Source organism: Trichomonascus vanleenenianus, assembly GCF_965637985.1.
Source record: "Trichomonascus vanleenenianus strain CLIB 3782 genome assembly, contig: TRVA0_002S, whole genome shotgun sequence".
Lineage (NCBI taxonomy): Eukaryota > Fungi > Ascomycota > Dipodascomycetes > Dipodascales > Trichomonascaceae > Blastobotrys > Blastobotrys vanleenenianus.
This window is the reverse complement of record NW_027481885.1, coordinates 114,033-140,562: the sequence shown is the minus strand read 5'-3', so window position 1 is coordinate 140,562 and position 26,530 is coordinate 114,033. Positions and strand designations below refer to the sequence as shown.

Genomic DNA, 26,530 nt, shown 5'->3' with positions numbered 1-26,530 from the left:
CGTGTTATTCGAGGGCCAGCCCTTGAGCTCCCGTAGTTGGGGGCTCTGCCCCCAAACCCCTGTCCTTCGTCACAAACAGTATCTCCGCGAAGCGGAGCCCCAGGGGGGGGTTTGGGGGGACTGGTCCCCCCATTAACACTAGTAACGGAGCGAGGGCCAGTTCGAGTACTACTCGGAATACTTTTGAAAGACTATTCATCGCTGTTATTGGTTTCTATCGCAATTGTCAAGCTATATGTTGTAGTATCTTACTGGTATTCTGTAAAAGGCAGTTCCAGAGGGTCGTTTCACATCTTGGTAAGTATAGTGGTGTTCCCACGTTTCTGGTTGAACAAAACCAACTAGATAAGAAAAAGGCCGGCGTTTGACTGACGGATTATGATGGATTGGCGGATTTAGGGTGCAAGGGGGACGCCGCACATCGCGCGGCTGAATGTACTGGAATATTCAAACTCAGCGTTCCTGAGTAACACACATCACCGCACGGCTGTGTTGCCTATCGGAAATTTTTTTTCAGCGACTGATAGGGCATAATATTCGACGACGTGAAAAATTAAAACCCCTAGCAGCTTTGCGTTTATTTGATAGAAAAAAAAAATGGGCACGGCAAGCAAAGCGACGAAGAAGTTTCAAAAGAATAATTTGAAGCGGACCGTCGAACAGCGACGTACTGTAAAAAAGTACAAGCAGATGGTCGACGGCCGAAAGAAGCGACAGCAGAATAAGACGCGAGCTGTCGAGGCCCGATCTAAGAAGACCGACGCCCAGGAAGACGAAGTCAACTCTAAGGAAGTGTTCAACGACATGTCGATAGAAGATTTCATGGAGGAAGGGTACAAGGTGCCTGAGCCAAAGAAGAAGAAGAACAACCGAAAGTCCAAGAAGGATGAGAGCGAGAGCGAATCTGAATCCGAGGACCAGTCCGCCATGGAGAAACACCGAGCCGAATTGGATAAGCTCGCCGAGACCGATCCGGAGTTCTACAAGTACTTGAAGGAAAACGATAAGGAGATGCTCAATTTCAACCCTGAAGATCTGCCAGATCAGGACGACGACGAGGAGGACGACGATGAAGACGTTGAGATGGGAGAGCGAGAAGGCTCTGATGATGTGGAAGAAGATGAGGAAGATGAAGAAGATGAAGTTAAGGATGTCGTCACACTCAAGATGGTCAAGCATTGGCAGGAGCACCTTGAGAAGGAACACTCGCTGAGAACACTCAAGAAAGTACTCCGGGCGTTCGTCGCAGCAGTCCAGTACTCTGAGGCTTCTGAAGCGGACTCCGAGCACAAGTACGCGGTTACTGACCCTGAAGTGTTCAATGCGCTTCTGGTGTTGACCCTTACCAAGGTCCCCGAGACCGTCAAGCATCATATCCCGCTCTCCAACGGGCTACCAAAAGAGTCCAAGAAGCTTAAGACTCTGTCACAGCCTCTGCGATCGCATGCTGCCTCGCTCAAGGTGCTTCTCACTGGAAAGCATGATGCTCAGACCATGACTCTAATTCTCAAATCGACCTATGAGATGCTGCCATACTTTGTCTCTTACCGACGACTGGTCAAGGATGTCGTCGGAGCCGTTTCGGATGTTTTCAGCGCTAGCGCCGAGGACGAGTCGAAGCTGGCGGCATTCGATTTCCTGAAGCGAGCGGCCACGCAGTACAAGAAGTCGCTCCTTGAGATTGTCCTTAAGAGCGTCTACTCTGGCATTGTCAAGAGCAGTATTCGAACTAACATCCACACCATGCCATCGATTAACCTGCAAAAGAACTTGGGTACCACCCTGTTCGATATTGACGCCGCCGTCTCCTACCAGCAAGGATTCCAGTTCATCCGACAGCTGGCGATCCACCTGCGGAATTCCATCGTCAATAAGTCTGCCGAATCCTACAAGACGGTTTACAACTGGCAGTACGCCCACTCTCTTGACTTTTGGTCGCGAGTGTTGTGCGCTCAGTGTGAGAAGGAGGCCGAGTCGTCTAAACCATCGCCTCTGCGAGAGCTTATCCACCCACTGGTCCAAGTTACCATTGGTGCCATGCGATTGATTCCAACTCCCCAGTACTTCCCACTGCGGTTTTACCTTATCCGAAGTCTGATTCGACTTTCTCAGCAGACTGGTGTGTATATTCCACTTCTGCCTCCAATCGTCGAGGTACTTTCCTCCACCACTGTCACCAAGACGCCAAAGAACACCTCGCTCAAGCCGCTTGACTTTGACTATACGATTCGAGCGAGCAAGGGCTACTTGGGCACGCGAATTTACCAGAATGGCGTCTGCGACCAGATTGTCGAGCTCATTGGCGAGTTCTACGCTCTGTATTGCAAGTCTATTGCCTTCCCGGAGCTGGCTGTCCCAGCGATTATCACGCTGCGACGGTTTATCAAGCGAAGCAAGAACATTCGGTTCAACAAGCAGCTGCAGCAGGTTGTCGAGCGACTCGAGCTTAACAGCAAGTTCATTGAGCAGAAACGAAGCACTGTGAGCTTTGGCCCAACGCATAAGGAAGAAGTGAATGCATTCCTCAAGGATGTCGACTGGGCTACTACTCCACTGGGCAAGTACGTCAAAACTCAGCGTGAAGTGCGAGAGGAACAGCGACGAATCCTGCGAGAGAGCATGGTGGACGACGAAGCTAATGAGGACGTTGATGATGAGATTAAGGCGGCCATGGAGTCTTCTGATGAAACTTCTGAGGAGGAGGTCGAAGATGAAGAGGAGAGTGACGATGACGAGTAAAAAGTTTTAATTAGCCTATTTTAGATTCTGTACCCACAAATAATGTAAATACTTGCATCAATTTGAGGAAAGTAACTGTTATTTTGTTCAACTTTCGATGAGAATAGGAACACCGTAAGATAGCTTCTTTGATGGCCAACATTAAATGCTAATTAGTTCCCGGCAGCTACTAACAGGTTTTCGACTAGCGAATAATTCGCACAAATATCCCTTTGATTCATTTATTTATTACAAGAAATGGTTGTTTTAAGTACCAGATACTGTACTGTAAACGTGTAAAATGATAAGCTTGAGATCACCGGTATTTGAGATGAGTCCAGCCGTGCCACTCGCGCACCACCTTATCGGAAGTGAAAAATTGAAATCTTAAATCAAACTACCGACAGAACACGCTATGATAAGACTACCGAGCTGCTTTAGCCGTCTGATAGTGGCTAAACCGGCCAGGCAGTTTGTTAACAGGCCATATTCGTCTATTACTCCCGCGAGGACGAATGTTTTGAGCGGCTTGAGATCGCGGTGCGAGACGTGTGGGTCACCGTTCCACAAGAACGGAGACGAACATGCCCCGGGACACATCCATGAGCCTCCGAAGAAAGAAACTCCATCAGTTAAGGAAGAGGATAACGCTGCTTTTGATCAACTCTTTGCATCTTTGGATAAGGATAAGCAGGAGTTTTTAAAGAACGAAGCGTTCCGACAGGGATCGGTGAAAGATAGCAACGACTTTGGCAAACTCAGGATGAAATGGGCTCTCGCAAGTCAGGAACCAATTGCCAAGTCAATTGCCGAAGAAAAAAGACGACGAAAAGAGAATGACCATAAGAAAATGTGCAAGCGGTGCTTCATGATCACCAAGCACCAGCCCGAAGAAATCAGAATGCCAGAGATGAACGCCAAGCAGATCAAGGAGACGATACCAGACTCGGCGACGGCCGTTCATGTTATTGATGCCATGGATTTTCCGTGCACTGTAGACCGGACTTTCTCGTCGCGGCGAAACACGCTGTGGGTGATCAACCGTGCTGATTTGTTGGTTGATGAGGAGCACAAGGCAAACAAGCGGCTTCTCCCGTACGTGCAACAAGAGCTATACAAGATTGCTCGGGTGAGCCCAGATAGGGTTTTCGTGACAAGTGCGAAGCGTGGCTGGGGTCTCGGGAAGCTTTACAGCGCCCTCAAGGGAGAGAACTATTTCGTGGGATCCACTAACACCGGCAAAACTGCACTGGCCATGGCATTATGGGGTGAGTTCCGAGGATCAGCTATGATTCCAGACTTGGTCCACCGTCGGCTTTCGGTGTGTCCGTACCCCTGGATGACTCAGTCGCCAATTGCGTATGAACTAAAGGAAGATAAGATTGTCATGGACATGCCATCCTACCCGGAGGCAAATATGGGCACTTATGGCGTTGTTAAGAACGACTACCTGCGGGACATCACTTATGGCCATCAGCTCACTCGGAACCCAGGTATATACAACGTCAAGAAGCGAATCGTAGCCAGCTCTCCGAAGCAGATGATCTCGTTCGGAGGTCTGGTGGTGGTTGGTAAGGATGACCAGCATCTTATTGGGTGGACAATCGGGTATGACCAGCACGTCAAGACAGCAGTGTACAATTCCCTCGAGAAGATTGAGGAATGGGCGTCAATGGAAGAAATCCCAAGGCATCTTAAGCAGGTTTCCAAGCAGTTCTACCATCACCCACAGGCTGCCAAGAATGGCTACGACATCGTCAGAGTTCCTATTTTCTCGGGCGGCCTGACTATTGCTGTACGAGGAATTGGTATCATGCACTTGAACATTTTCGGCAAGATCCCTGAAGAGGGCATTATGCTGACCGTGCATAAATTAAAGGGGGTTCAAATTGCATTTAGATCCAACATCTTGCCTTATCTGCGGAATAGCGGGCGTGGCGAGCCTGTGGCTGAGATGTTGGCTGAACAGGAGATCGAGGCCGCCAAGGAACAGCGTAAGCTCAAGAAATGATAGATTATCTATAATAGAACTGTACATAGGGAAAAATACTAACAAAGAATCCATAACCAAAAAAGGACATTCGTCGCGTAATTTACAGAAAGTCGAGAATTATCAAGGGCTTCGAAATCTCAATCAGTTTCAGTTTGCCGCACTCTGTGCGGCGCGCTTCAATATATTACGCTTAATTAAGTTCCGTTAATTAACCACAAAATTGGATGTCCCAGTGATACGGTCCGGCCAATGCTCTCAAGTACAGTACTGTCCAAGCTCAGGAGGATACGAAGATGCAATGCCAGCGGTGTAGACTGCCGCTGTGGCCTCATGAGTCGCTGGGAAATCTGACCAAAGTACAGCAAAACCTACTATTAAAGAGCGGGAAACACGAGAATGGATCACCCCAAACTATCAGACCTCCGGGGAAAGTGCCGTTCAAAGGCAACGAATCATTCGTCATGTTGACGGAATCGATTATGAATAATGCTGAGGATGGCAGCCCACAATCACCTTCACAGCGAGAAGTTGACCGCGTGGGGTCTCGGTTGGCTGAGGAGCCTTCAACGATCATGGCTGAGCCGGACCATCAGCTAAGCAAACGGGTGGAAACGCTGGAGGCACTTTTCGACAATTTATCTGCCAACAGCGACATTGATTACCCTGTTTGTACCGACTGCTCTGAGATGATCAGGGATAGTCTACGCGCTCGGTACGAAGAAGTGTGTAGCGAGCGAGACGTCTACATTAGCTTTCTCAACAAGCTCAAGGACCAGCCTGGAGCCGGAAGCGAAGAACTCGAAGAGCTATCGGATGAGATCAGAGCACTAGAGGTAGAGAACAAAGAAGCTCTAGAAGAATTGAAGCAGGCGGAGGCGGAACGGGAGGAGCTTGAGAAAGAGCTGGAAAAGCTAAAACTAGAGTCTGAGGAGCTTCGCGAGGAGGAAGAGGAGTTCTTTAAAGAGCAAAATGAGTATGCATTGAAGCTGAGGGAGCAGCGGAACGAACTTGACCGCGTAGAGTCGATATATACGGATCATACCGTTCGGCTGCAACGACTGCAACGGATCAACGTTTACAACGATACTTTCTGCATAGGACATGACGGGTACTTTGGAACCATTAATGGATTGAGACTGGGGCGGCTGAAGGACAAGAAGGTCGAGTGGCCCGAGATCAATGCTGCCTGGGGGCAGACTCTTCTGCTTCTTGCTACAGTCATTCAAAAGCTCAATTTCAAATTGACGGGGTATCGGTTACGGCCGCTTGGAAGTGCCTCGCGCATTGAGAAGCTGGACCCAAACAACCCCACAGGACGGCCAATCAGCCTCGAACTGTACTCATCCGGAGATCACACTTTCGAACGCCTACTCAAGCACAAGAAATTGGATGCTGCCATGGTGGCTTTTTTGGTTATTCTGCGCCAGGTCGGCGAGTACGTCGAGTCAATGGACTCATCGCTTCGCCTGCCTTATAAGATTGAGGAGGACAAGATTGGCGGGTATAGCATCAAGCTCAGCATGAGCAGCTCAAATGAATCTTGGACTACAGCATGCAAGTATGTCCTTACCAACGCCAAGTGGATTCTTGCCTACGCCAGCAGCCGATAGGCTTCTTCCCCCAAATTTGGGTGAATTTAAGATTTTTTTGAAAAGTTTGGGTGAATTATTGCTGTGCACAGCCGTACCACTAATCTCCCCGGCAACGCCACACAAATTTACCTCCCGTGAACCCAGCGGTTTCCAGGGCAGCAGTAATAGAGAGAGCAGGTGGCGATGATGCTGGTGCTAAAAGGTAAGTGGCAAAGATGGAACGACAGGGACCGATGTGCTAATGCTATAAAGACGGGAAACTGGATAGAGATAAGCTGGTGAGCGTGCTGGAAGGTTGCTCCTGGGGTTTAGCGATAGACTGCGACCGGGTTACATCAAAAGTCGAGTTAGGTTTACCACGGACAGTCACCAACTGCCAGGTACTGGAACTCGCCGCTGAGATTGCGGCAAGTATGACGACGGTCCATCCCGATTACTCAGCTCTGGGCGCCCGCGTAGCCATTAAGAGCCTCCACTCGCGAACCCCGTCAAAGTTCAGCGCGGCAATGTACAACCTTACTGGAGTAGTGTCGCCCCAATTGTTAAAGACTTTGGACGCCCATAAAGAGCGACTGGACAAGGCAATTGATCTCGAGCGAGATTTCACGCTGAGTTACTTTGGGTTCAAGACTTTAGAGCGGGCCTACCTGCTAGCGAAGGACGATGTAACCCAGGAGAGGCCGCAGTATATGTGGCTCAGAGTAGCGCTAGGCATCCATGGCGACGATATTGATAAAGCACTGGAGACCTACAACTTCATGTCGCTCAAGTACTTCACCCACGGGTCTCCCACCCTGTACAATGCAGGCACCTGCATCCCGCAGATGTCGTCATGTTTCCTCGTAGGCATGAAGGAAGACTCTGTTGAGGGTATATTCGACACCCTGAAGTTGTGTGCGCTCATTTCGAAGCGCGCCGGAGGCATTGGCCTCCATGTCCACAATGTCCGATCCGCCAATTCGCATGTCAAGACTACGGGAGGCAAGTCCAACGGCATTGTGCCCATGCTACGGATATTTAACAATATGGCACGCTATGTAGACCAGGGCGGGAACAAGCGGCCGGGAGCCATTGCTGTCTACCTCGAGCCGTGGCACGCCGACATTTTTGAGTTCATTGAGATTCGCAAGAACCATGGCAACGAGGAAATGAGGGCACGCGACATATTCCCAGCCCTCTGGGTGCCGGATCTGTTTATGGAGCAGGTAGAGAAGGACGGCGACTGGTGCTTGTTTAGCCCAGACACAGCTCCGGGGCTGTCCGATGTGTGGGGAGAAGATTTTGTTGCGCTGTACCGGCGATACGAGACTGAGAGCCGCTACCGCCGCAAGATCAAGGCGCAAAAGCTGTGGTATGCCATTCTCCAAGCTCAGACGGAAACAGGCACGCCGTTTATGCTTTACAAGGACGCTTGCAACAGCAAGTCGAACCAGCAGAACCTGGGCACGATTAAGTCATCCAACCTGTGTACAGAGATTGTAGAGTACTCATCTGGCGACGAGACTGCTGTCTGCAACCTGGCTTCTTTAGCGCTTCCCATGTTTATTGACGCCAGAGACAGCCATTGTTTGAAGTACGACTTCAAGCTTCTCCACAAGGTAACCAAGATAATTGTGAAAAACCTCAACCGAATTATAGATATAAACGCCTATCCAATAGAGGAATCACGGCGCTCCAATTTCAAGCATAGGCCAATAGCCGTTGGAGTACAAGGGCTTGCCGATACGCTCTTTCAGCTCCGGCTTCCATACGACTCTGCAGCCGCTGCAATACTGAATACCAAGATCTTTGAAACCATCTATCACGGCGCTGTGGAAGCGTCTGTCGAGTTGGCGGCGCGGGATGGGGCTTATGAGAGCTTCGCCGGGTCTCCTGCGTCCAAAGGACTCCTCCAATTTGATCTATGGAACCACAAGCCAACTGATTTGTGGGACTGGAATAAGCTAAAGGCGAGCCTGGCACAACATGGGCTTCGCAATTCGCTATTGGTGGCTCCCATGCCGACGGCTTCAACTAGCCAGATTCTCGGGTTTAATGAGTGTTTTGAGCCATATACCTCGAACATATACTCGCGACGCGTTCTTTCTGGCGAGTTCCAAATAGTCAACCCTTATTTAGTGCGAGATTTGCTGGAGCTCAATATGTGGGACGACCGGATGAAGCAGCTCATCATTGCAAACAATGGGTCGATTCGCAACATCCCAGGCATTCCCGAGGACCTGAAGGATCTGTACAAGACTGTGTGGGAGATAAGCCAGAAGCATGTACTCAACATGGCAGCAGACCGAGCACCATTCATTGACCAGTCCCAGAGCACCAACATCCACATGCAGGAGCCGACCATGGCCAAGCTTACTTCGATGCACTTTTATGGGTGGAAGAAGGGCCTCAAAACGGGTATGTACTACCTTCGGACGCGAGCTGCCTCGGAGGCCATCAAGTTCACTATTGATGCGGAGCTCGTGAAGCATCAGGGCAAGGCCATCCGACAGTTTAGTCATTTGCTCAAGCGGAGTTATGTGGATACTGAGCACGTTGCCAGTTCAAGCAGCAGCAGCAGCAGCAGCACCGACAATGATGACGACGAAGACCGTCCGCAAAAGGCTCGTCGCATGTCCTCCAATGTCGATATATTCAGTTCTAAAACTCTCGCGTGCCGGGTGGATGACCCGAACAACTGCGAGGCTTGCTCTGGTTAAACTTGTAAATAGTATATTTATTCTCCTATCCTATGCTTTCTTTCATTTGAATTGGGGGCCAGCCCCCAAACCCCCGTAGCTCCGCTTCGCGGAGGGGTGTTGCAGCGGAAGTTTGTAACAACTTGGGAGTTTGTAACAAGCTGTAACAAACCCTCTTTGGAAAGTTTATCACAGTGATATGGCGTTTTCTCCGCAAGGCGCAGCCCTAGTGGGGAGGCCACGCTATTTGATATGATATTTATAATAATACTTTTCTCTTCTATGATGTTTCTCCTACCTATATGATATTTTATCTACGGTACCAGCATTTCTTCTATACATATGATATACGATACCAAGTGTATCCATCATATCTCATACCCGCAAGGTTATTTTCTCGAATGTCGCAGAGTTGGTGATCTTGTCTTAGCAAATAGCTACAACGATAAGCTCAAACGGCACAACACAACGGCAAGAGCGCATATAGCACTAGTCAATGGCCAATTAATGAACTACAAGCACATCTATAATAGCTCAAAAGTCGATTATCATAGTCTACAGCCCTATCGAGCCAGGCTTGGCATTGCGGTCGTTGTGAAACCTGGTTAAAACCATCGGAGTTTGGGATGTACCGGCGATCCGAAGATACCGTTTCGACATTCAAACGTCTTCATTAGATATAGAGAATAGAGATGGTGAAGAGGTACCATGACGATGCAAGTTATGCAACCATCCCCTCTGGTAATTCGAGCTGCGAACAGCTGGCCGAAGAGTACGAAGTCAGCTCACTGGCCGAGAACGAGGAAGAGGACATCGTACTCTGGAAACGATCGTGGTTCGACGTGCTCATGGAAGGTCCGCGTAAGCCGGTAGAGCCCCGGGTCAGCTATCTGTTCGGAGAGGACATCCAAAGGCTACCTACCAAGCTGAACGAGCATCTACCAAAGAGAACCAAGCAAGTGCTGTACTGGGTTCTTATCGGAGCTTGGGCTTTGCTCTTCTATGTTCTGGCAAAGCAGTCGGTCCTGGCGACCGATATTCGCGTCGATGGCGAACCGGCTAAACTCATTCACTGTGGGAGTAGCATCTACCCAGTGTGGGCCGGCAGGAACGACGCGTGTGGAATAGACGGGCGCAGATGTAAGCACGAGATTGGCGAGAAGATGCGTTTCAAGTGCCTGGCCGACTGCGTCAAGGAGAGCTGGACTTATTCCGAGGCATCCGTGGGCGCTTACGACTCGATATACAGACCCTATGTCATTGGAGATGGTATCTACCGCGCCGACTCGTCGGTATGCGGAGCCGCAGCTCACGCGGGCGTAATCAGTAACTCCATGGGCGGCGAAGTCGTCATTGAGTTCTTGGGTACCCAGGACAGATTCAACAAGTCCACTGGCAAGTATGGTATTGAGAGCATTGAGTTTGACTCCGCGTTCCCTGAGAGTTTCCAGTTTGTCACCACAGGTGCCAACAAAGACTCAAAAGGCACCAAAGACTACCGGTGGCTCATTATCTGGCTCAATGTCGGAATATCGCTGGTGTTTGGATACTTTGTGACGAGCGCCGCAGGGTTTTACTGGGCCATTGTCGTTTGTGGCTTTTGGACCGTCTGCCTGGCGTCCAATCCTCCGGTAGAAGGGGCCAACGGAGAGCTTGACAACGCGCTGGTTATTGCTGAGCTGGTCTCGGTATCGTTTAGGCGGTTTCTGCCGGGCATGCTTGGGTGCTTTGTCATTTACAAGGTGGCGGCCCGGCCGCAGCTTGTAAATCTCGACGCGAACCTGAGCAGGTCGGTTATGTGGCTTTCTGGGTTCTGGATTGGTATCCTCGAGAACTACGTCTTTGCGTACCTGCCCATTGACAGACTGACGGTCCATGATCTCAACAGCCAGCCCGGAGCATGGCTGACGCTTGTCATAGTCATTGGAAGCATCCTCGCTATAGCAGTGGGCCAGGCGTTTGTTATCTGGCGCATGGGCAAGTTCCGGCCGTATATCACCTTCTACTTAGGGGCTATTGGCTTGTTGGCAATTCTGGCCATGATCCCCAACCAGACGCTGCGGGTCCACCATTATATCCTTGCGCTAGTGCTACTTCCTGGTACAGGATTTAAGACGACGCCGAGTCTCTTTTACCAGGGCATCCTCGTCGGCCTTTACGTTGCTGGAGTATCCCGGTGGGGGTTCGATTCGGTCATCCAGACTTATGACCAGCTGCGACGAGGAGCACCTTCGCTCTTGTCTGGCGCTCCGCAGTTTGTCCCATTAGATTTCAAGGCTGGCGGCCAGGTTATTCGATGGAACGGCACAGGGAGCGTAGATATGCCGGGATATTCGCTGGTTGTTAATGATGTAGAGCAGTATCGCGGCACCAATGCTTCCTTTTCGTTGGCGGAGTGGATCAGCGCAGAGGGCCTGGCGAAGGTCAAAAAGTTCTACGTCCGCGTAGCATATGCTGGCGAGGTCGTGACTGGCGATTATACTAGAGCTGGAGTCATCGACCTGATTTCTTCAAAGTGGACGAACCCAAAGCCTGGTGTTGTTTAATCAATGGCTGTCGTTTAGCATCCTCAAAGGGGACCAACCCAAAGGCTGTCTGCCGTTTAGCACCTTACAAAGCAGACATGCCGAAAGATTAATGTCGTTTAGCCAAACGCATCCTCAACGTGAACGAACCAAAGGCTGTCTTTTAACATCTTTAAAGAGGATGAACTCAAAGATACCAAAGGCCTAGCATGTTCAAAGTGGACGGACTAAGGCTATCGTTCAGAATTTTCGAAAGTACTCGAAATCAAGGCCTGGTGCCATTTAGCCAAAAGGTTCATTTAGCCACTTCAAATGGAACCAACTGAAAGACTGCCATTTACTATCAAAGTGGACGAACCAACGGCTATCGTTAAGCACGTTGGATGAAATCAAAGACTGGTGTTTGCTTAGCATTCTGAAATGAACGAGCCCAAAGGCTAGTGCGCATTAGAATCCTCATCGTGGAAGAATTCAAGGGCATGATGTCGTTTAGCTACCCAAAGCGGATGAACCAACGGCTTTTTTTTTGGTATCTTCAAAGTGGGCGAACCCAAAGACCGTTCTTCAGCATCTTCAAAGAGGACGAAATCAACGGCTGTCTTTTAACATCTTCAAAGAGGACGAAATTACTCGTTTTAGCATCCGCAATGTGAACGAACCCAAAAAAAAATCTGCTGTCGTAAGGTTCACGAAGTCTCTTTCGAAGTCTCTTTTCTTTGCGCGTCGAACTTCGTCGGGGAAAAATTATGCTTACGTACGCCGAACCATATGCCGCATGTGTTGGATATCGACTCTCTCATTCGGCCTTACAAAAGCTCCATTCCTGCTCAACTAGTTACACAGATACGTAGAGATATGCATCTCCAGTGAATTGAGGAATCATTATCAGACCAATAACAATGGTCAGAGGGTCTCTCCCCAGGTCTCACTCAGAAAAGACTCTTACTGTTACCCAATAAACGGCCAATGCCCAATCAGACGACTTTAATTACATGCATTTACTAAGACCTAAAATACTCTGCTTCCTTACCCGAAAACCCATCCCCCAGCCCGTGAGGCGACTTAGGCCCATATGTCCCTGGCTACTGGCCCTGAAGACGCATGCCAAGCCTGCCTCACTTCAGCCGCGCACATACCGCGCGGCGTTCGCCAATCCCCACCGATCGCCCCCAACCACCAGAGATAAGGCATCGCCATCGTTAAATCCCGGCTGTGCATTAACGCGTATATAAGTACAATAGATTATACCCCTTCCGTAGTTGAACTATACCCTTAGTATATATACTGAAGTCGTAGTTGAAACCCATTAGTGTAATACTGTAAATTGTGATGAAGTTGGGTGGCTTGCTTGCGATTTCGGCGGCCATGACCGCGGCGTATGGCCTGCCTGTTGCCCAGAAGCTGCTCAGGCTGGACGATTCGCTCCACGATACCTGCCCGGTCGACACTCCAATCTCATGCTCCATCAATTCCGGCAAGGATTCGTGTTGTTATGAGGCTACCAACGGAATCATTCTGTCGACCCAGTTCTGGGACTACAATCCCGCCACTGGGCCAGACGACCTGTTCACCCTGCACGGATTGTGGTGCGACAGGTGCATTGGCGGGTACAACCAGTTCTGCAACAAGGCCTGGGAAATCACCAATGTTGAGGAAGTGCTCACTTCCACCAACCGAAGCGATCTGCTGACTGAGATGGGTGAAGTGTGGAAGAACCTTGGTGGAAACGACGTGGAGCTGTGGCTTCACGAGTTCAACAAGCATGGAACCTGCATGTATACGCTCAATCCCAGCTGCTACGGCGAGGGCGCGAGCAAGTACCAGTACGCTAGCGATTTCTACGACGCTGCTGTGACTCTTTTCAGGGAATTGCCCACCTATGAATGGCTCAAGGAGGCGGGAATTGAGCCTAGCACCGACAAGAGATGGACGGTTAAGCAGTTCCAGGACGTACTCTCGGCCAAGTTTGGCAAGTCTGTGGGCATTCTCTGCGATAGACACAACGCCATCAACCAGATCTTTTACTACTACAACCTCAAGGGATCGGTGGCTTCGGGCGATTTCGTCCCGCGAGAAGCTCTTTCCGGTAGTTCCAACTGTAAGGACGGCTTCAAGTACCTGCCCAAGGGCTCTGGTGGTGGAGGAGGCGGTGGAGGAGGCTCTGGTAAAAAGGGCTACCTAAAGATCGACGGAGAGAACGGCTGCCTCATCTCCAACGGCAAGTGGTACACTTCGGGCACTTGCGGGACGTATACCAAGAAGGAGTCTCAATTTGGCGGCATTGAGCTCAGGTCGTCCAAGGGGCCGTGCGACGTTGTTGACGGAGCTTTTACGTGTGGCAGCGGCGTCACAGCTGGTCAGTTCACCACTGAGGGCAATTATGTTCTGTATGGAGGCGAGGAGACCTGGTCTGCTGACAAGGTTCCATCAGGTACCACCCAGGTCCCTATCAAGGTAGGCTCCGGAGCTGTCAACTTTAAGCTGAAGTTCGCAGCAAAGTAGTCATACTTTCCCCATTATTAATCAAGTTAGAGACTCCTCTATTGGAGCAATACCCTGTTAGATCTCCTGTAATAATAACAATGATCTTCCCTATTGGAGGAGTACCCAATTAAACCTCCTGTAATAACCAATGATTTTGACTAAAGTCCGTTGGCGAAGGAGGTGCAACAGTGGAGGAACCCGTAGAGGAGAATGCAATTAGACGTTTGATTTGACAAAATGACGTAGGGCTACGGCCGACTCTCGTGACGCTGCTAGGCGTTTTTGGATTCTAATTGCGGCGCGGATGGCCAGTGCTGTCGCTTTCAAGGTCGGCTTGGGTCGAACTGTAGAAAATGCCTTTTGCTCGTCGAGAATTTTGATAATGCCAAGGCTTTGCAACAATTTGAGCCTTTTGCGGCTAGCATTGCGATAGCTTTCCAATTCCTTCGACTTGAAGTGGTTGCAGAACAGTAGGTCGTTTCGCTTAGTCCGAAGGCGCTGGATGCCGTACTTGTAAATAGCTATCTGTGACTCTGCGGAAAGGTTCGAGCTTGACGATGGTGGTAGCGGCGTATTGCTCTGCTCTTGGTGTATCAACTGACCCAGCTCTGACTTGATTTCGGTAATAGAAAGCCCATCAATACGGCTGTATAGCTGTTCAAGCTGTGTTTGCACACTCTCTACCGGGTTTTGTTGGCGTTGTCTCTCATTGGCCATTTTCCGCTTCAAAGTGTCAAGCTCCTTTTTAAGCGACTTGGTCTCATTGACCAGAGATTGGCACAGCGCGTCGCTCGCATCAGAGAAGGGGTCGAAAAATGCAGTAGTCGAAGCCTCAAGTGGTCGCTTGGGTGCCTGCCCCGGAGCAAGGATCGAATCAGGCGTAAGGTGCTCGACTGTGCCATTGAGCTGTTTTAAAGGGTCGCTGAACTTGGACACAGGCTTTATGGGTGTATTAACGTCAAAGCTCTCCATGCTAATAAGGTCATTTGCCGGCTCAAACTCATTCAAAGGTTGCTTTCCTTTATGGATTTGATTTGGTTTCGGCTCGTTAGTGGGCGCATTTTTGTCGTTCTCGGGTAAATTGTCGTTTCTCGGCTCGTTCTCTTTATTTGATGTCAATGGATTTGCCCTTGGGTTCCCCAGTGCTCTGAACTGTCCAAAAGTCATGAAGCGAGGCTTGTTTACTGGAACAGTGTTGTCCGATTTGGTTACAGCCAACCTTTCCAAACCAATTACGGGGGCTGTATCATTATCGCGGTGTTGTAAACCAGCTGGCAGTTCCTTTAATGGCTCTCCATTTCCTGGATTCTCCTTTAGGGGCTCGCCATTTTTTTGGTTCTCTTTTGGGGGCTCTCCAATTCTGGGGTTCTCCTTTAGGGGCTCCCTGAATACTTTCGTCCCTCCAATCCCATTTAATGTCCGTCCTCTATTCAGCACCCCGTTATTGTGATTCAACAGCCCATTATTAATATTGCTCAACATTGCATTATTAGGTTGAGCATCGCTAACTTCGGGTTTCGTGACCTGCCTGACGATATTGTCCAACTTGAGCTTGGCTTCGGTATACTCCTTCTCGGCATCTATCAGCGGTCTGTCACTCGATCCTTTGAGCTTCTGCAGGCTAATGTCCGTGAACTCCAGCTGGTCCTTGAGTTTCGACACCTCATGCGAGAGCAAAGTGTCATTCGACGACCTCGACAGCTGGTCCTCAATTTGATGGATGCGGAACTTGATCTGAAAATTGTTGTCTCGGATCTTCTCCTCAAGCTCTACCTTCTCCCGTTCAGCCGGATCCATCGTCTATTATTGGTCTGATGCATCCAATCTACGCGTCGCTTCCTCTCTCCAATCTGAGGATTATTTTTTTTAATTTTGTGTTGCAGTCGCGTATCAACATACCCGTACGGCTGTAACAAACCCTCGGAGTCACCGTTGGGAGCACCGGTATGGATCATGGGGGACCAGTCCCCCATACCCCCTGTAGCGACGTTTCGCGTCGGGCACAATCACCTCTCAATCGCCGTACCGTATATAGCTGGTCTACGTAGTACCGGTACCTATATGACCCTCGTGACTCAGTGACCTGTAGAGAGGGTGCATGGGGGTTTTGGGGGGCCAGCCCCCCAGCTACGGGGTCTGGGGCAGAGCCCCAGGTAGTGTCCCAAACCCTCTGTAGCGAAGCTTCACGTCAAGTCATATGAATGATGGACTGGGTCGAGTGTGAGAATACGAATGATGGAAGGATACGAATGATGACTAAGGTGTCAGCATGGAAGATCTGACTGGTCAATTGACATGCCGTGGAACTTTGCAATGAAGTTGTAGAAAGGGGGCCGTGACTGATCACCTCCGATATCGAACACAGTTTAACAACACCTCGGAAAGTGACGTATGGGCAACCTACAGTGAGGGACTCACCTGCCCAGGTTTTGCCCCAGAATATTCCTGCTAACCCACAGTTTGCCACTTGTAATGGGCTATCGTAGCCCCAGAGCAGGAAAAACTAGCAGTACTCCATTTGGCCGCTTGCTAGTTTCATCTGGGGAGTGCGGCTCGTGCGGCTGGATGGGACAAAAAATGAAAACACTGTGACGTCAGCGTGTGGCGCGATGATATCACTGGGGCTGGATTACCTCATCAAAGTAGGGCGCGATGACTAACGGCCCCAGCCAGCCGATAGATGACGTCAACGAAAAGAGCCCAGGGAAAAATTTGGCCTGTTGGAGCTGCCTCATCTGTTCTTTATCGTTCTTTCGGCGTGTTTTGCCAGAGTCTGTGCGACGAAGCCCGGTAAAACAACAAAAAAGCAGCCCAGTCCTGGTTGGGGTGATATATATTCGAAATAGGGGCTGGTTTCCACTTCTTTCCCTACGTGTTACGATACTGTTGGCTCGAGACTGTTTATATTGACCCCGTTGCACACACTGTTGAGCCTTAAGGTCACGTTCGGTTTTGGGGTGTTTGGGTCGGTTAGTAATCGTGTGAAGTGATAATTTCGAAAAAAAAGTATTGGCATGGAGATTGACAGACCTCCTTCGCCTTCATCGTCCGACACCACCGATACCTCTTCGTCGATCGCCAAATCGTCGTCCTGCTCGGTAAGGTCGCACCCTCCTGTCTCGCCTTCGTCTTCTCCAAACTCTGTGAAAGACCTGGGGGGCTCTACTACACCTGCCTCTGAGGTGCCTGCGTTTAGTGGGCTGACAACAACTACCAAAATGGGCCAGCAAGATGGTGGTGGCTATTTCAGCACGGGCTCGGACTCTACAGAAAGTAGTAATGGCGGTGGTCATGTCGTCGTTGCGCCCCCGCCAAACCCCAGTGTGCTGCCGGCTCCGGCCCTCAAGTTGCCTCCGCAGTTCACGCCGCGACAGCGGAGACTGCGTCCGGCTTCACTGGATATCTCTGTAGCTGAGCGGGAAAAATTGGCCGTCAACGGGTCGCTGGGCGTTCAATCGCACTTCCCGACGCCGAACTCGGCTACCTCTCTGACGTTTGGCATTACTTCGCCAAACGGATCCGCACTTACGGTTCCAGAGTCCGTCCAGTCGATTTCCCCAGCTGAGCTGGCGGAACTGATTGGGCCTAACCGTACGAAAAAGATACTGATGATTGACGTGCGGCCACTGGCGCAGTTTGCTGTTTCCCGCGTGAAATCGGCCGACAACGTGTGCATGCCGACAACCCTGCTCAAAAGACCGACATTTGTGCTCTCGAGATTCCTAGAATGCATGTCGCCGAACCAAAAGTCGTCTTTGGGGAATCTTGAGAAGTATGATGCCATTGTGCTGTACGATCAGTCGTGTAAGCGACTCTCTCCTTCGCATACGACCCTCTTTCACACGCTGTTAAAGTTCCACCATGCTCTTACCGATACCACGGAAACCAAAATCTGCTGGCTCAGAGGCGGAATCGCCGATTTCTCGACAAAGTTCGCCGACCTAATTGACACTAGCGCTGTAGAAAGCCCCTCTCCCGAGGGCGATGGCGAAGCAATGGCGCGTTCATCTTCCAGCATACCGCCGCTCCACACCGTTTCGGGAGCGCCGCTGGTCATGTCGGGCATTTCTCTACCAGAAGCGTGCAAAGTGCGGCTCAATCCGTTTTCAACAAATATCCGCACGGCAATGGAAGTTTACGACGAAAACGACGGAATTGATATTGTCCTCCCTGCAGAGGTGGACAAAAACGATGACGACAAGAACCGCCAGTTGTTCCCCGAGTGGCTGTGTAAAATTATCAAGGAATCCGACAGCTCCAAGTCGGTCGCCAAGCTCTTCTATGATATCGAGATGGCTGAGAAAAACCGGCTTGAGGAAGCCCTCAATGCCCCCTCAGAAAACAAGGAAGGCATGCTGGCTGGAGTCGAACTCGGCGCAAAGAACCGCTATACAAATATTTGGCCATTTGACCACAGCAGAGTCCGCATCAGAGACGCTTCTTCGCCTTCAGCAGACTACATCAATGCTTCTTACGTGTCGGCCAAGGGGTCAGATCGGCGGTATATCGCTACCCAGGGCCCTCTACCTGCTACCTACGAGGACTTTTGGAAAGTCGTCTGGTACGAACGAATTCCAGTTATCCTCATGCTTACGCCGGAACACGAAGGAGGTACCCTCAAGTGCGACTTGTACTGGCAGGACGGCGTAATGGGCGCCATTGAGCTTAGAGTCATTGGCCAGTCTGTTGTTCCGTTGAACACTTCGTCCAATTCTATGGTCGTCATTCGTCGCTTCGAGCTCAAGAACGCCCGAGATCCGTCCCAGCCGACTCACCAGACGGTACAGATTCAGTACACCGACTGGCCCGATCTCGGGTCGCCAGCGAGTCCGGAGGACCTGTTAGCTCTGTCGCGGCTCAAGGAGGAGTACCTCGATCCATCCCGAAAAAAGCTCGACCTTGAACCCATCTGTCTTGTCCATTGCTCCGCCGGGTGCGGGCGAACGGGCACTTTCTGCACCGTCGACACGGCTACCGACATCTTTGAGCAATACTACCGCAGGGGCCAAATGCCCGAGTTTGATGTCATACATCAGGTGGTCCACGACCTGCGTCGGAAGCGAATCTCCATGGTCCAGAACCTGCGCCAGTACGGAATGTGCTACGAGACGGTTCTCCAGTGGTGCGTTGAGTGGGCAAAGAAATCAAACAAAATGTAGCAACCCCATTGCTTTTATTTATTCATCACCATGCCTATTTATTTATTTATTCCTCTATATACCTTGCCATTGGGCAGAGCCCATTAATACGTACTGTGTTATCCCGCAATTGTCAACGTAATTGGGGGCCAGCCCCCAAACCCCCGTAGCTCCGCTTCGCGGAGATTTAGACCTTCGGGAAGCGAATTCATCAATACGCCAGACTCTTTAAGGTGAAGCGTCACATCTAGATTGTGGCAATGGGTGAGTCTTCCATTTTTGCTACCTCATTGGCGGGTCAGGGGAGAATTGTCCGCCTATGTCAATTGAACGCGCAAAATGAACATGGAATATACCCGTCCTCTAATAAATTACTCAATTAATTACTTCCTTTAACAAACTGCCTCGATGCGGAATTGGGGGCCAGCCCCCAAACCCCCGTGGCTCCGCTACGCGGAGATTTTTGAGAAGCAGAGTCATGGACTAGTGATCATTAATAGAGGCGGAAGAAAATTCGCGTTGGAGCTTAGACAGGTCCTGCTGGATAAGATCGTTAAACCGCCGGTCCTCGTTATGGACGCTGAACCCAAAGTCGATCATTTTAACCTGGTCCTTGACAACAAACATGTTGTAGGTACGAATATCTCCGTGTGCAATACCACAGGCGTGAATCTGCTCTAGTGCTCTTTTCGCCGCCTCGTACTGGACAGGATCATCCGGTAGCGGTTTCTTGCCAAAAATGCGCTCAATCAGAATATAGAAACAGCAAAATTCTTCCGTCTTAATCACTCCGTGGCTGTACAGCTTGGGGATGTGCTTCCCCTGGAGGTTCTCTAGTGCTTGGTAGGCCCGTGTTTCAATTGTGTACAGCTGGTGCGCCAGATGCTTCTCATCTGGGGCGTAATATTCAGGGTCGAAGATTTTGAGAATCTGCGCCTCTTTTTTAGTGTGGATCTCGTACGTCTGCGAGTAGTAATGATACCCGGTCTGAAGAGGGATGAACTGTTTAAACTCCTCGTTTGTGAGAGTCATGGTCCGTGCGGAGTGAGGCAATTCCCCCTCTGGAGGACTAATGGGCTTCTCCTGCTCTATTGGAGCGACAATGTTCTTTAGCAGGTAATCCAAGAGCCTGGGCTTCAAGTCGGTCAGCCCCATAACGGCACATGTCCCGGATTCCAAATCAAATATCCCCGTAATATAATAGTCTGTTATTAGGAACCGTGATTTACCATGCTCGCGAGCATATACCTTGGCTTGGTTATATTCGACCAGGAAATTGTGAATCAATAGCTCCTTTTGGGGACAACTAAACTCCCGCGCTGTGGGCAGGTTGAAATAGAGCCTCATTCCATAGTGAAGACCGCGTGACACGGTAACAGCGTGCACCGGCAGCTGTATCTTCTTCTTGTGCAGCCCAGACACAATTGAGAAGCTCTTTGGGTTGAAGCACAAATTCGCACTTGTCTTGGCCCGGACAACATCAAGAATAGGCCTGATAATGACGTTCTCAATGGCAAACTTGACAAATTCTGTGTTGTGGTCCGGTGTAATGACAAGGTTGCCAAGCACTTCTCTCGGCAGTTCGTTTCCCCCGATTTCAAGGTTCAGCCGTTTGGGCCTCTCAGGAATCCACACTTCCTTGAGATCTAAGCTACTTTCGTCGTAACCAAAGTCGCTCAGACTCCAGGTCTCTTGGATATCAGCGCTCCCCAAGTGCTTCTCTACTGGAAACACATCTCCATAGCCTAAACGATCTAAGACTTCAATCTTCTGGTTCAGCAGATCTTCCGCCGTTACGCTCTGTCCTTTTAGAGTGGGGAGTCCCGGGGGGCCAAAGATCCGCTCGTGAACTCGCTTCTTCTTCTTCTTGAACAGCATCCTCCTCCCACCGTCTTCCAGGGCTTTTCTATGTCGTATAGGGCCTTAAGTAGTCGTCGTCATTTTTTTGGCTTGCCGTTCACTTAAGTGAGCTTCAAATGTCTTGGAATTCTGAGACCCCCCGCTAAAGCTCCGATAATTTATCCGAACTGCTTATTTCTCCGCATAACCTCCGCAACGCGGAGCCACTGGAATAACCCTCAAAGGATTCATAAGTGAACTCTAGGAGTGGATCGAGTCTTTTCTATGTGTAGTCCGTTCTATAATGAATTGATTCTGCGCCAAGTGGAGCCATGGTAGCCCCCTTTCTTTAGTATACTGGGGGGGGGGGGCACAAACCACCGGGGGCTCCGCTACGCTATTTGTACCACGTTGTAGCGCTAAGCTTTTGGAAATTTGTTGCAATGTAACGAAAAACTCGCTACCGTCACCAAAATATGTACGGGGGTCTGGGGGCTGGCCCCCAGCAACGGGAGCTCGAGGGTTGGCCCTCGAAATACCGATAACCCTCAACAGATTCATAAGGGCTTCAGGGGTGGATCAAAAAGTTGGAAGAACTGAAGTACGAACGTATTTTGTCTATGGGGAGTCCGTTCTATAGTCAATTGATTCTCCGCGAAGCGGAGCCACGGGAGCTCGAGGGCTGGCCCTCGAATACACTCCACTACTAGTACTAATGGGGAGAGACCAGTCCCCCCAAACTCTCCTGAGGCGCTCCGCGCATGGGTTATGAACACATGTTGCTCACTTTATCCATGTCCTGGCCAATTGCCGCCTCGGCGACGCTCCATACGGGCTTTCCGTGTAACTCCTGCATGAGATTGGAGATCATGCCTCGCAGTGGTACCTGGTATGCCGGGTCCATTTTCATCTTCTCCTTGTCGGACTCAGAGAGCCACGAGTCGTTAGTAGCCTCTTCGACAGACTGCTCAGAGTCCAGAACGGCCTGCCAGATACCGACTACCTGGCCCAGGCGTTCCAAAAGTTTTGGGTCGGCGAGACGGCACATGCATGTGATGCCCATGGCAAACACTTTCTGCGTGGACGGTGAACCCACGCGGTCGAACTGATCGAGCCATTTCTGCCACCACGACTCGCTTTGGTGGGCCTGCTGCCACACCGCCGACGCATCGTGGTAGGCAATTCGGGCAAACAGGGAGTACAGCTCGGTAAGACTTGTGCTCTCAATGTTTTCAGCCGTCGTCTGTTGGTACAACACGTTTAGCAGGCCCGTTTCGACAAATAGCGGACCGTACACAGCCGGGGGGACTACGAGGATGACCATGTCTAGGCTAGCACACACCGTTGAGATGGCGTAGCTATTCAGCGAGGGAAGATGTTCTGCCAAAGTGCTCAATAGCTGCTTGCCGTAAGTCGCCAGAAGCGGCTCGTAGCACAGCAAAACGTACTCGTCTGCAATCTTTAACAGGTCTGGGAGCAGCTCTGACGTATACACAATGCCCTGGAGGAGGTATGGGAACAGGGGCAGCAGCTCAGGGATCTGAGCTTCCTCTGCCCGGGACACAATGACCCTCCACAGGGGCAAAACGTCCTCAAACAGCATGTGGTCGTAGTTGTCCGGATCCAAGATCTCCTTGAGAAGCGGAACTGCGACTGGGTAGTAATCGACCTCACCATCAGTATTACAAGACACAATACCCGATAAAATGTTGATTGTCACGGCGCGGAAGCTCTCGTCTTGCCAGAATTGCGGGATCATGGCCAGCACAGTACCTGCATACGGCGCGAATGAACTGCCCAGCTGCTCAATAATAACATCCAGCACCTTTAACAGCTCAACTTTAACCTCCTGATCCTCTGCCAGGGCAAATAAGCGGAATAAATGCTCGAGGAACTGCTGGGCGAATGGCAGAAGCCGCGAGGGATCAAACCGGAAGTCGTCGACCATGTACCTGAGGCATTCCATGCACGAGAGCTGCAGAACCAAATCATTGGAATTGGACAAGAAGGTAAGCAGCATGTGGTACATGGTGTCTTTATTTTCGTCAGAGAATGCAATGGGGATCCACTCCGTCACCAGAATGCACACCCGTCTCTGGACAATGACAAACTCAGGCACTTCCATGTTTTGAGTGATTTTGGGCACAACCACTGCCGAGAAGAAGTTGTCAAAGTCAAATTTGTCTGCGAACGGCGTGGCGCCCAGCTGGAGGGCATGGAGCGCCGTTTCGAGCTCAACCACGCTCGCTGACGGGTTCTCCGTAGTCTCCTGAATAGCCTGGAGCACCATGGGCCCCAGATCATCTACAAATGCAATTAGCAGGTCGCTGAACGCCGTCGATGCGCACGCCCGCAGCTGGTACTCCCACGCCGAACCGTGAAGCTCCTGAACGAAGAAATCCTCAGGATCGCTCTGCCATAACTCCAAATCCGACTCGGTAAGATGCAGGTATCGCTGCATGAGTCGTATTGACATGGCATGGGTCAGCTCTGGCGTCAGGATATCGTTAGTCAGCACCTCCCGCGCTTTTTCAGCGTTGGTCCGGTCTCCATCTGTGCGCCTTCGCATGTGCACAATGCCCCGAAGAACCTTAACCATGCTATCCAGCAGCCTTAACGACCGCACCTGTGTACCTTCGTCGTTGTTTTCGTTCATAACCGCCGACTTGACGAGTTCTGGAGCCCTGTCCATAAGCAGGAACGAGCTCGGCTGCTCGCGTGCTAGCCGGTTAAACAGCTTCCCCATCGTCTTTACTAGCTTCTTTACCGGCTCATTATCACTATAGTCCGTCTGGATGAGCTGTGCGTACTGGTCAACGAGGCCGCGGAAAAAGCCGCACACAGCCGCATGCTCGTGCGGCTGATCCATCCCCTCGACGACTGCCACTGCCAGGAACTTCAATACCGCAATTGCCAGGTCGAGATGTGCCTCACCAGCCTGTATGGCCTCCTGGTAGTGGCCAATTGCTGTTGCCACGAGCTTCATGCCCCCGAGACGGGCCTGCATCTCGCTCTTCTGGCGCCCGATCTTGACCTTGGAGAGCGTCTTGACAACATGGTACATCATGCGGTATGCGTTGTAAAGCACCACCTGGTCAGAACTTCCCGCTACGACACCATGCAGGTCGTCAAACACCGTAGTCCATTCGTGGACAAAGTCAAACCGCACGATCATGGCGGTCGCCGTGGCATTGACTTCGTTCAACACGCGATTCGGCTCGCCCAAAAGGTCAAACAGCCTCCCCCTGAGGCGGCTCTTGGACTCGGCGTCAATCGTAGAAGAAGACCGTCGCCAAGTCTTGCTCACTACGTTCTTGAACATAATACAGGCCCGCAGCCTCGTCTCGCTGTCGCGCGCTCTATCGAGGAACACATCCTGCAAAACACTCAGAAACCCCTGCTGGGTCTCTAATTGCTTCAGCGCGAGCTCGGCCGAAGTCCGCGTGTGGTTGTCCGGCGACGCGGCCGCCTCTAACAGCCCAATCACCTCGCCCGCCGTCATCTTCGTCGATAGTCCCGTATACGCATCGTCAAAATTTATTTCCGTGTCCCGAGAACCGACTTTGGGACTTCGCCGCACTACACACCGACTTCACAACACTTTATTGCGACTTCACAATATACTAGATTCCCTCGAGCTCCCGAGACTCCGCTTCGCGGAATTTATCAATTGATTCCTACGAACTCTCCGCGAAGCGGTGTCCCAGGGGGGTTTGGGGGGACTGGTCCCCCCAAGTACATTGAGCCTATAAACACTTGGGGGCCAGCCCCCAACCCCCGTAGCTCCGCTTCGCGGAGGTTACAATGCAATGTTCAATTGATTCTTACGAACTCGCCGCGAAGCGGCGTCCAAAAAGGGAGGTTTGGGGGGACTAAGCACTTGGGGGCTGGCCCCCAACACCCCGTAGCTCCGCTTCCCGGAGGTTACCATCGCTTGGATTCGTCGCCTTCGGCCCATTCATGCTCAACGTAGCCCAGTTCCCTCTTTACCCGCGCAACCGTGGCTGGATCGCCCGTGTTCTTGCCCAAGTTATCGCTAATCTTGATGGCTGGCTTCCCGTCTGCGGCCCAAATCTTAATGACAATGTTTAGCGGCGCACTCTTGTTGCCGTCGAGGTCCTTAAAGTTGTTCGTGAAGAAGGTCCCCACGCCAAAGGTAGGAATCAACCCGTTCTCCTCAGCGGCCTTCTTGTACTGAATGCACTTGACAATGTTCAGACTGTCGCTGTAGATGATCCTCTTGCTGTTTTTAGGGTACCCAAGCGACTCGTAGTGCTGGGCTGCCAGCTCCGTGAACTCGATTGGGTCACCCGAGTCTTGCCGCACGCCAATGTACGCGTCGGTGAAGGGCGGTACAAAGTATTTGAAGAAATTGATCGAGCCAAACGTGTCGGTCAGTGCATAGCCCGCATTTTTCCCGCCAAAGGACTCGATCCACATCTCCATCGACCGCTTGTTGGCAAGCTCGTAGTCTTGGGTCACCGCGGCAACTCCCATCATCCACTCGTGCGCCACGGTGCCAATTGGCTTGAGATTGTACTTCTTGGCGAAGTAGACGTTCGAAGTGCCCGTCAGGTTCTTTTCCAGGCCACACTCCTTGGCGCCCTTGATTATGCCCTCGATAACTATCTCCTGCGTCTTGAACGACCGCCGTCGCCGAGTGCCAAATTCGCAAAAAGTACATCCGGCCGTCAGCAGTTGGATGGCCTTGTTAGCTGCCAGGTCCTCCTGGCCGCTGTAGTCCCAGTTCGTCTCCACGAATTTGAAGTAACCCTCGGAGATAATCGCCAGAAGAGGGATCTCGTAGAGGATTGTCACCTTCCACAAGCCCTTGGCCTTTGCATGGAGTACTCCGTCATTGAATTCCAGCTCTACCTGCTCGTCCGGGTCAAGCTTAAAGTCCTTGAGGAAGGCCAGGTACTTCTTAGGTAGGTATGGAATGCTCTTGGCGAGAAACGCAATCTCATCCTCGGAGAACCGCAGGTTCGCTAGCGACTTAACCTGTTCCTGGATCCACGCGAAGGCCTCCTGGTTGAACTTCTTATCCGGCGTTCGGTTCGTGTACCCGAACTCGGCCACGGTATCGGGGAAGTGGTCCAGGACCGCGGCCTGCATGGTGAGCTTGTACAGATCGGTGTCCAGCAAGGACTTAATCACCGGTTCGACCATTGTTAGCTATAATTGTATCGTGATTGAGGTGATAAAGCCGATGTTAAGCTATTATAAAGGCTTAGAGTCAGTCGACTTTTATGGGCCGACGGAGGTCGGAGCGGGCTGCACACTCCGTAACCGGCCAATAAGACTACCAACTGCTATCTCTGTATGAGACCTTGTCTGGTACATCTTGGTTATTCGTCAATTAGCTTGGCTATTCGTCTATTACGTAGCCTCAATTGCTGTTGATTTATTTTAGATTGAATAGCAGACATAATGTAACATCATATATAACAATAAATGATGATAAACCATCCGTCTGTATACCGTTAACGGTAACTCCAATACCACAATACATGTTGAGAACTAAAGTAGTATAACCGGTAGTGTAGCTAATGAGACAGTAATA

General features: G+C 50.9%; 11 protein-coding genes across 11 annotated transcripts; 7 read left to right on the top strand and 4 right to left on the bottom strand.

Moving 5' to 3' along the window:
- Positions 1–690: 690 nt before the first annotated feature.
- Positions 691–2,739, top strand: NOC2 (mRNA-binding ribosome synthesis protein NOC2; the record flags this gene model as incomplete). The annotated part of the gene is made up of 1 exon (XM_076682206.1): positions 691–2,739. The coding sequence occupies one exon, from the start codon at positions 691–693 to the stop codon at positions 2,737–2,739; it is 2,049 nt and encodes a 682-aa protein (XP_076543452.1).
- Positions 2,740–3,133: 394 nt separating this feature from the next.
- Positions 3,134–4,729, top strand: TRVA0_002S01662 (uncharacterized protein; the record flags this gene model as incomplete). Its single annotated transcript, XM_076682205.1, has 1 exon — positions 3,134–4,729. The coding sequence occupies one exon, from the start codon at positions 3,134–3,136 to the stop codon at positions 4,727–4,729; it is 1,596 nt and encodes a 531-aa protein (XP_076543451.1).
- A 275-nt stretch (positions 4,730–5,004) lies between these two features.
- VPS30 (beclin 1) lies at positions 5,005–6,321 on the top strand (the record flags this gene model as incomplete). Its single annotated transcript, XM_076682204.1, has 1 exon — positions 5,005–6,321. The coding sequence occupies one exon, from the start codon at positions 5,005–5,007 to the stop codon at positions 6,319–6,321; it is 1,317 nt and encodes a 438-aa protein (XP_076543450.1).
- Positions 6,322–6,486: 165 nt separating this feature from the next.
- RNR3 (ribonucleoside-diphosphate reductase large chain 2) lies at positions 6,487–9,002 on the top strand (the record flags this gene model as incomplete). Its single annotated transcript, XM_076682203.1, has 2 exons — positions 6,487–6,505; positions 6,556–9,002. 2 exons carry the CDS (start codon positions 6,487–6,489, stop codon positions 9,000–9,002), a joined length of 2,466 nt encoding a protein of 821 aa, XP_076543449.1.
- Positions 9,003–9,673: 671 nt separating this feature from the next.
- TRVA0_002S01596 (uncharacterized protein) lies at positions 9,674–11,527 on the top strand (the record flags this gene model as incomplete). The annotated part of the gene is made up of 1 exon (XM_076682202.1): positions 9,674–11,527. The coding sequence occupies one exon, from the start codon at positions 9,674–9,676 to the stop codon at positions 11,525–11,527; it is 1,854 nt and encodes a 617-aa protein (XP_076543448.1).
- A 1,344-nt stretch (positions 11,528–12,871) lies between these two features.
- On the top strand, positions 12,872–14,008 carry RNY1 (ribonuclease T2; the record flags this gene model as incomplete). The annotated part of the gene is made up of 1 exon (XM_076682201.1): positions 12,872–14,008. One exon carries the CDS (start codon positions 12,872–12,874, stop codon positions 14,006–14,008), a length of 1,137 nt encoding a protein of 378 aa, XP_076543447.1.
- Positions 14,009–14,206: 198 nt separating this feature from the next.
- Positions 14,207–15,787, bottom strand: TRVA0_002S01552 (uncharacterized protein; the record flags this gene model as incomplete). Its single annotated transcript, XM_076682200.1, has 1 exon — positions 14,207–15,787. One exon carries the CDS (start codon positions 15,785–15,787, stop codon positions 14,207–14,209), a length of 1,581 nt encoding a protein of 526 aa, XP_076543446.1.
- Positions 15,788–17,004: 1,217 nt separating this feature from the next.
- TRVA0_002S01530 (uncharacterized protein) lies at positions 17,005–19,149 on the top strand (the record flags this gene model as incomplete). Its single annotated transcript, XM_076682199.1, has 1 exon — positions 17,005–19,149. One exon carries the CDS (start codon positions 17,005–17,007, stop codon positions 19,147–19,149), a length of 2,145 nt encoding a protein of 714 aa, XP_076543445.1.
- A 462-nt stretch (positions 19,150–19,611) lies between these two features.
- TRVA0_002S01508 (uncharacterized protein) lies at positions 19,612–21,006 on the bottom strand (the record flags this gene model as incomplete). Its single annotated transcript, XM_076682198.1, has 1 exon — positions 19,612–21,006. The coding sequence occupies one exon, from the start codon at positions 21,004–21,006 to the stop codon at positions 19,612–19,614; it is 1,395 nt and encodes a 464-aa protein (XP_076543444.1).
- Positions 21,007–21,733: 727 nt separating this feature from the next.
- On the bottom strand, positions 21,734–24,469 carry KAP120 (karyopherin KAP120; the record flags this gene model as incomplete). The annotated part of the gene is made up of 1 exon (XM_076682197.1): positions 21,734–24,469. The coding sequence occupies one exon, from the start codon at positions 24,467–24,469 to the stop codon at positions 21,734–21,736; it is 2,736 nt and encodes a 911-aa protein (XP_076543443.1).
- A 422-nt stretch (positions 24,470–24,891) lies between these two features.
- On the bottom strand, positions 24,892–26,136 carry NPT1 (nicotinate phosphoribosyltransferase; the record flags this gene model as incomplete). The annotated part of the gene is made up of 1 exon (XM_076682196.1): positions 24,892–26,136. The coding sequence occupies one exon, from the start codon at positions 26,134–26,136 to the stop codon at positions 24,892–24,894; it is 1,245 nt and encodes a 414-aa protein (XP_076543442.1).
- Positions 26,137–26,530: the final 394 nt, after the last annotated feature.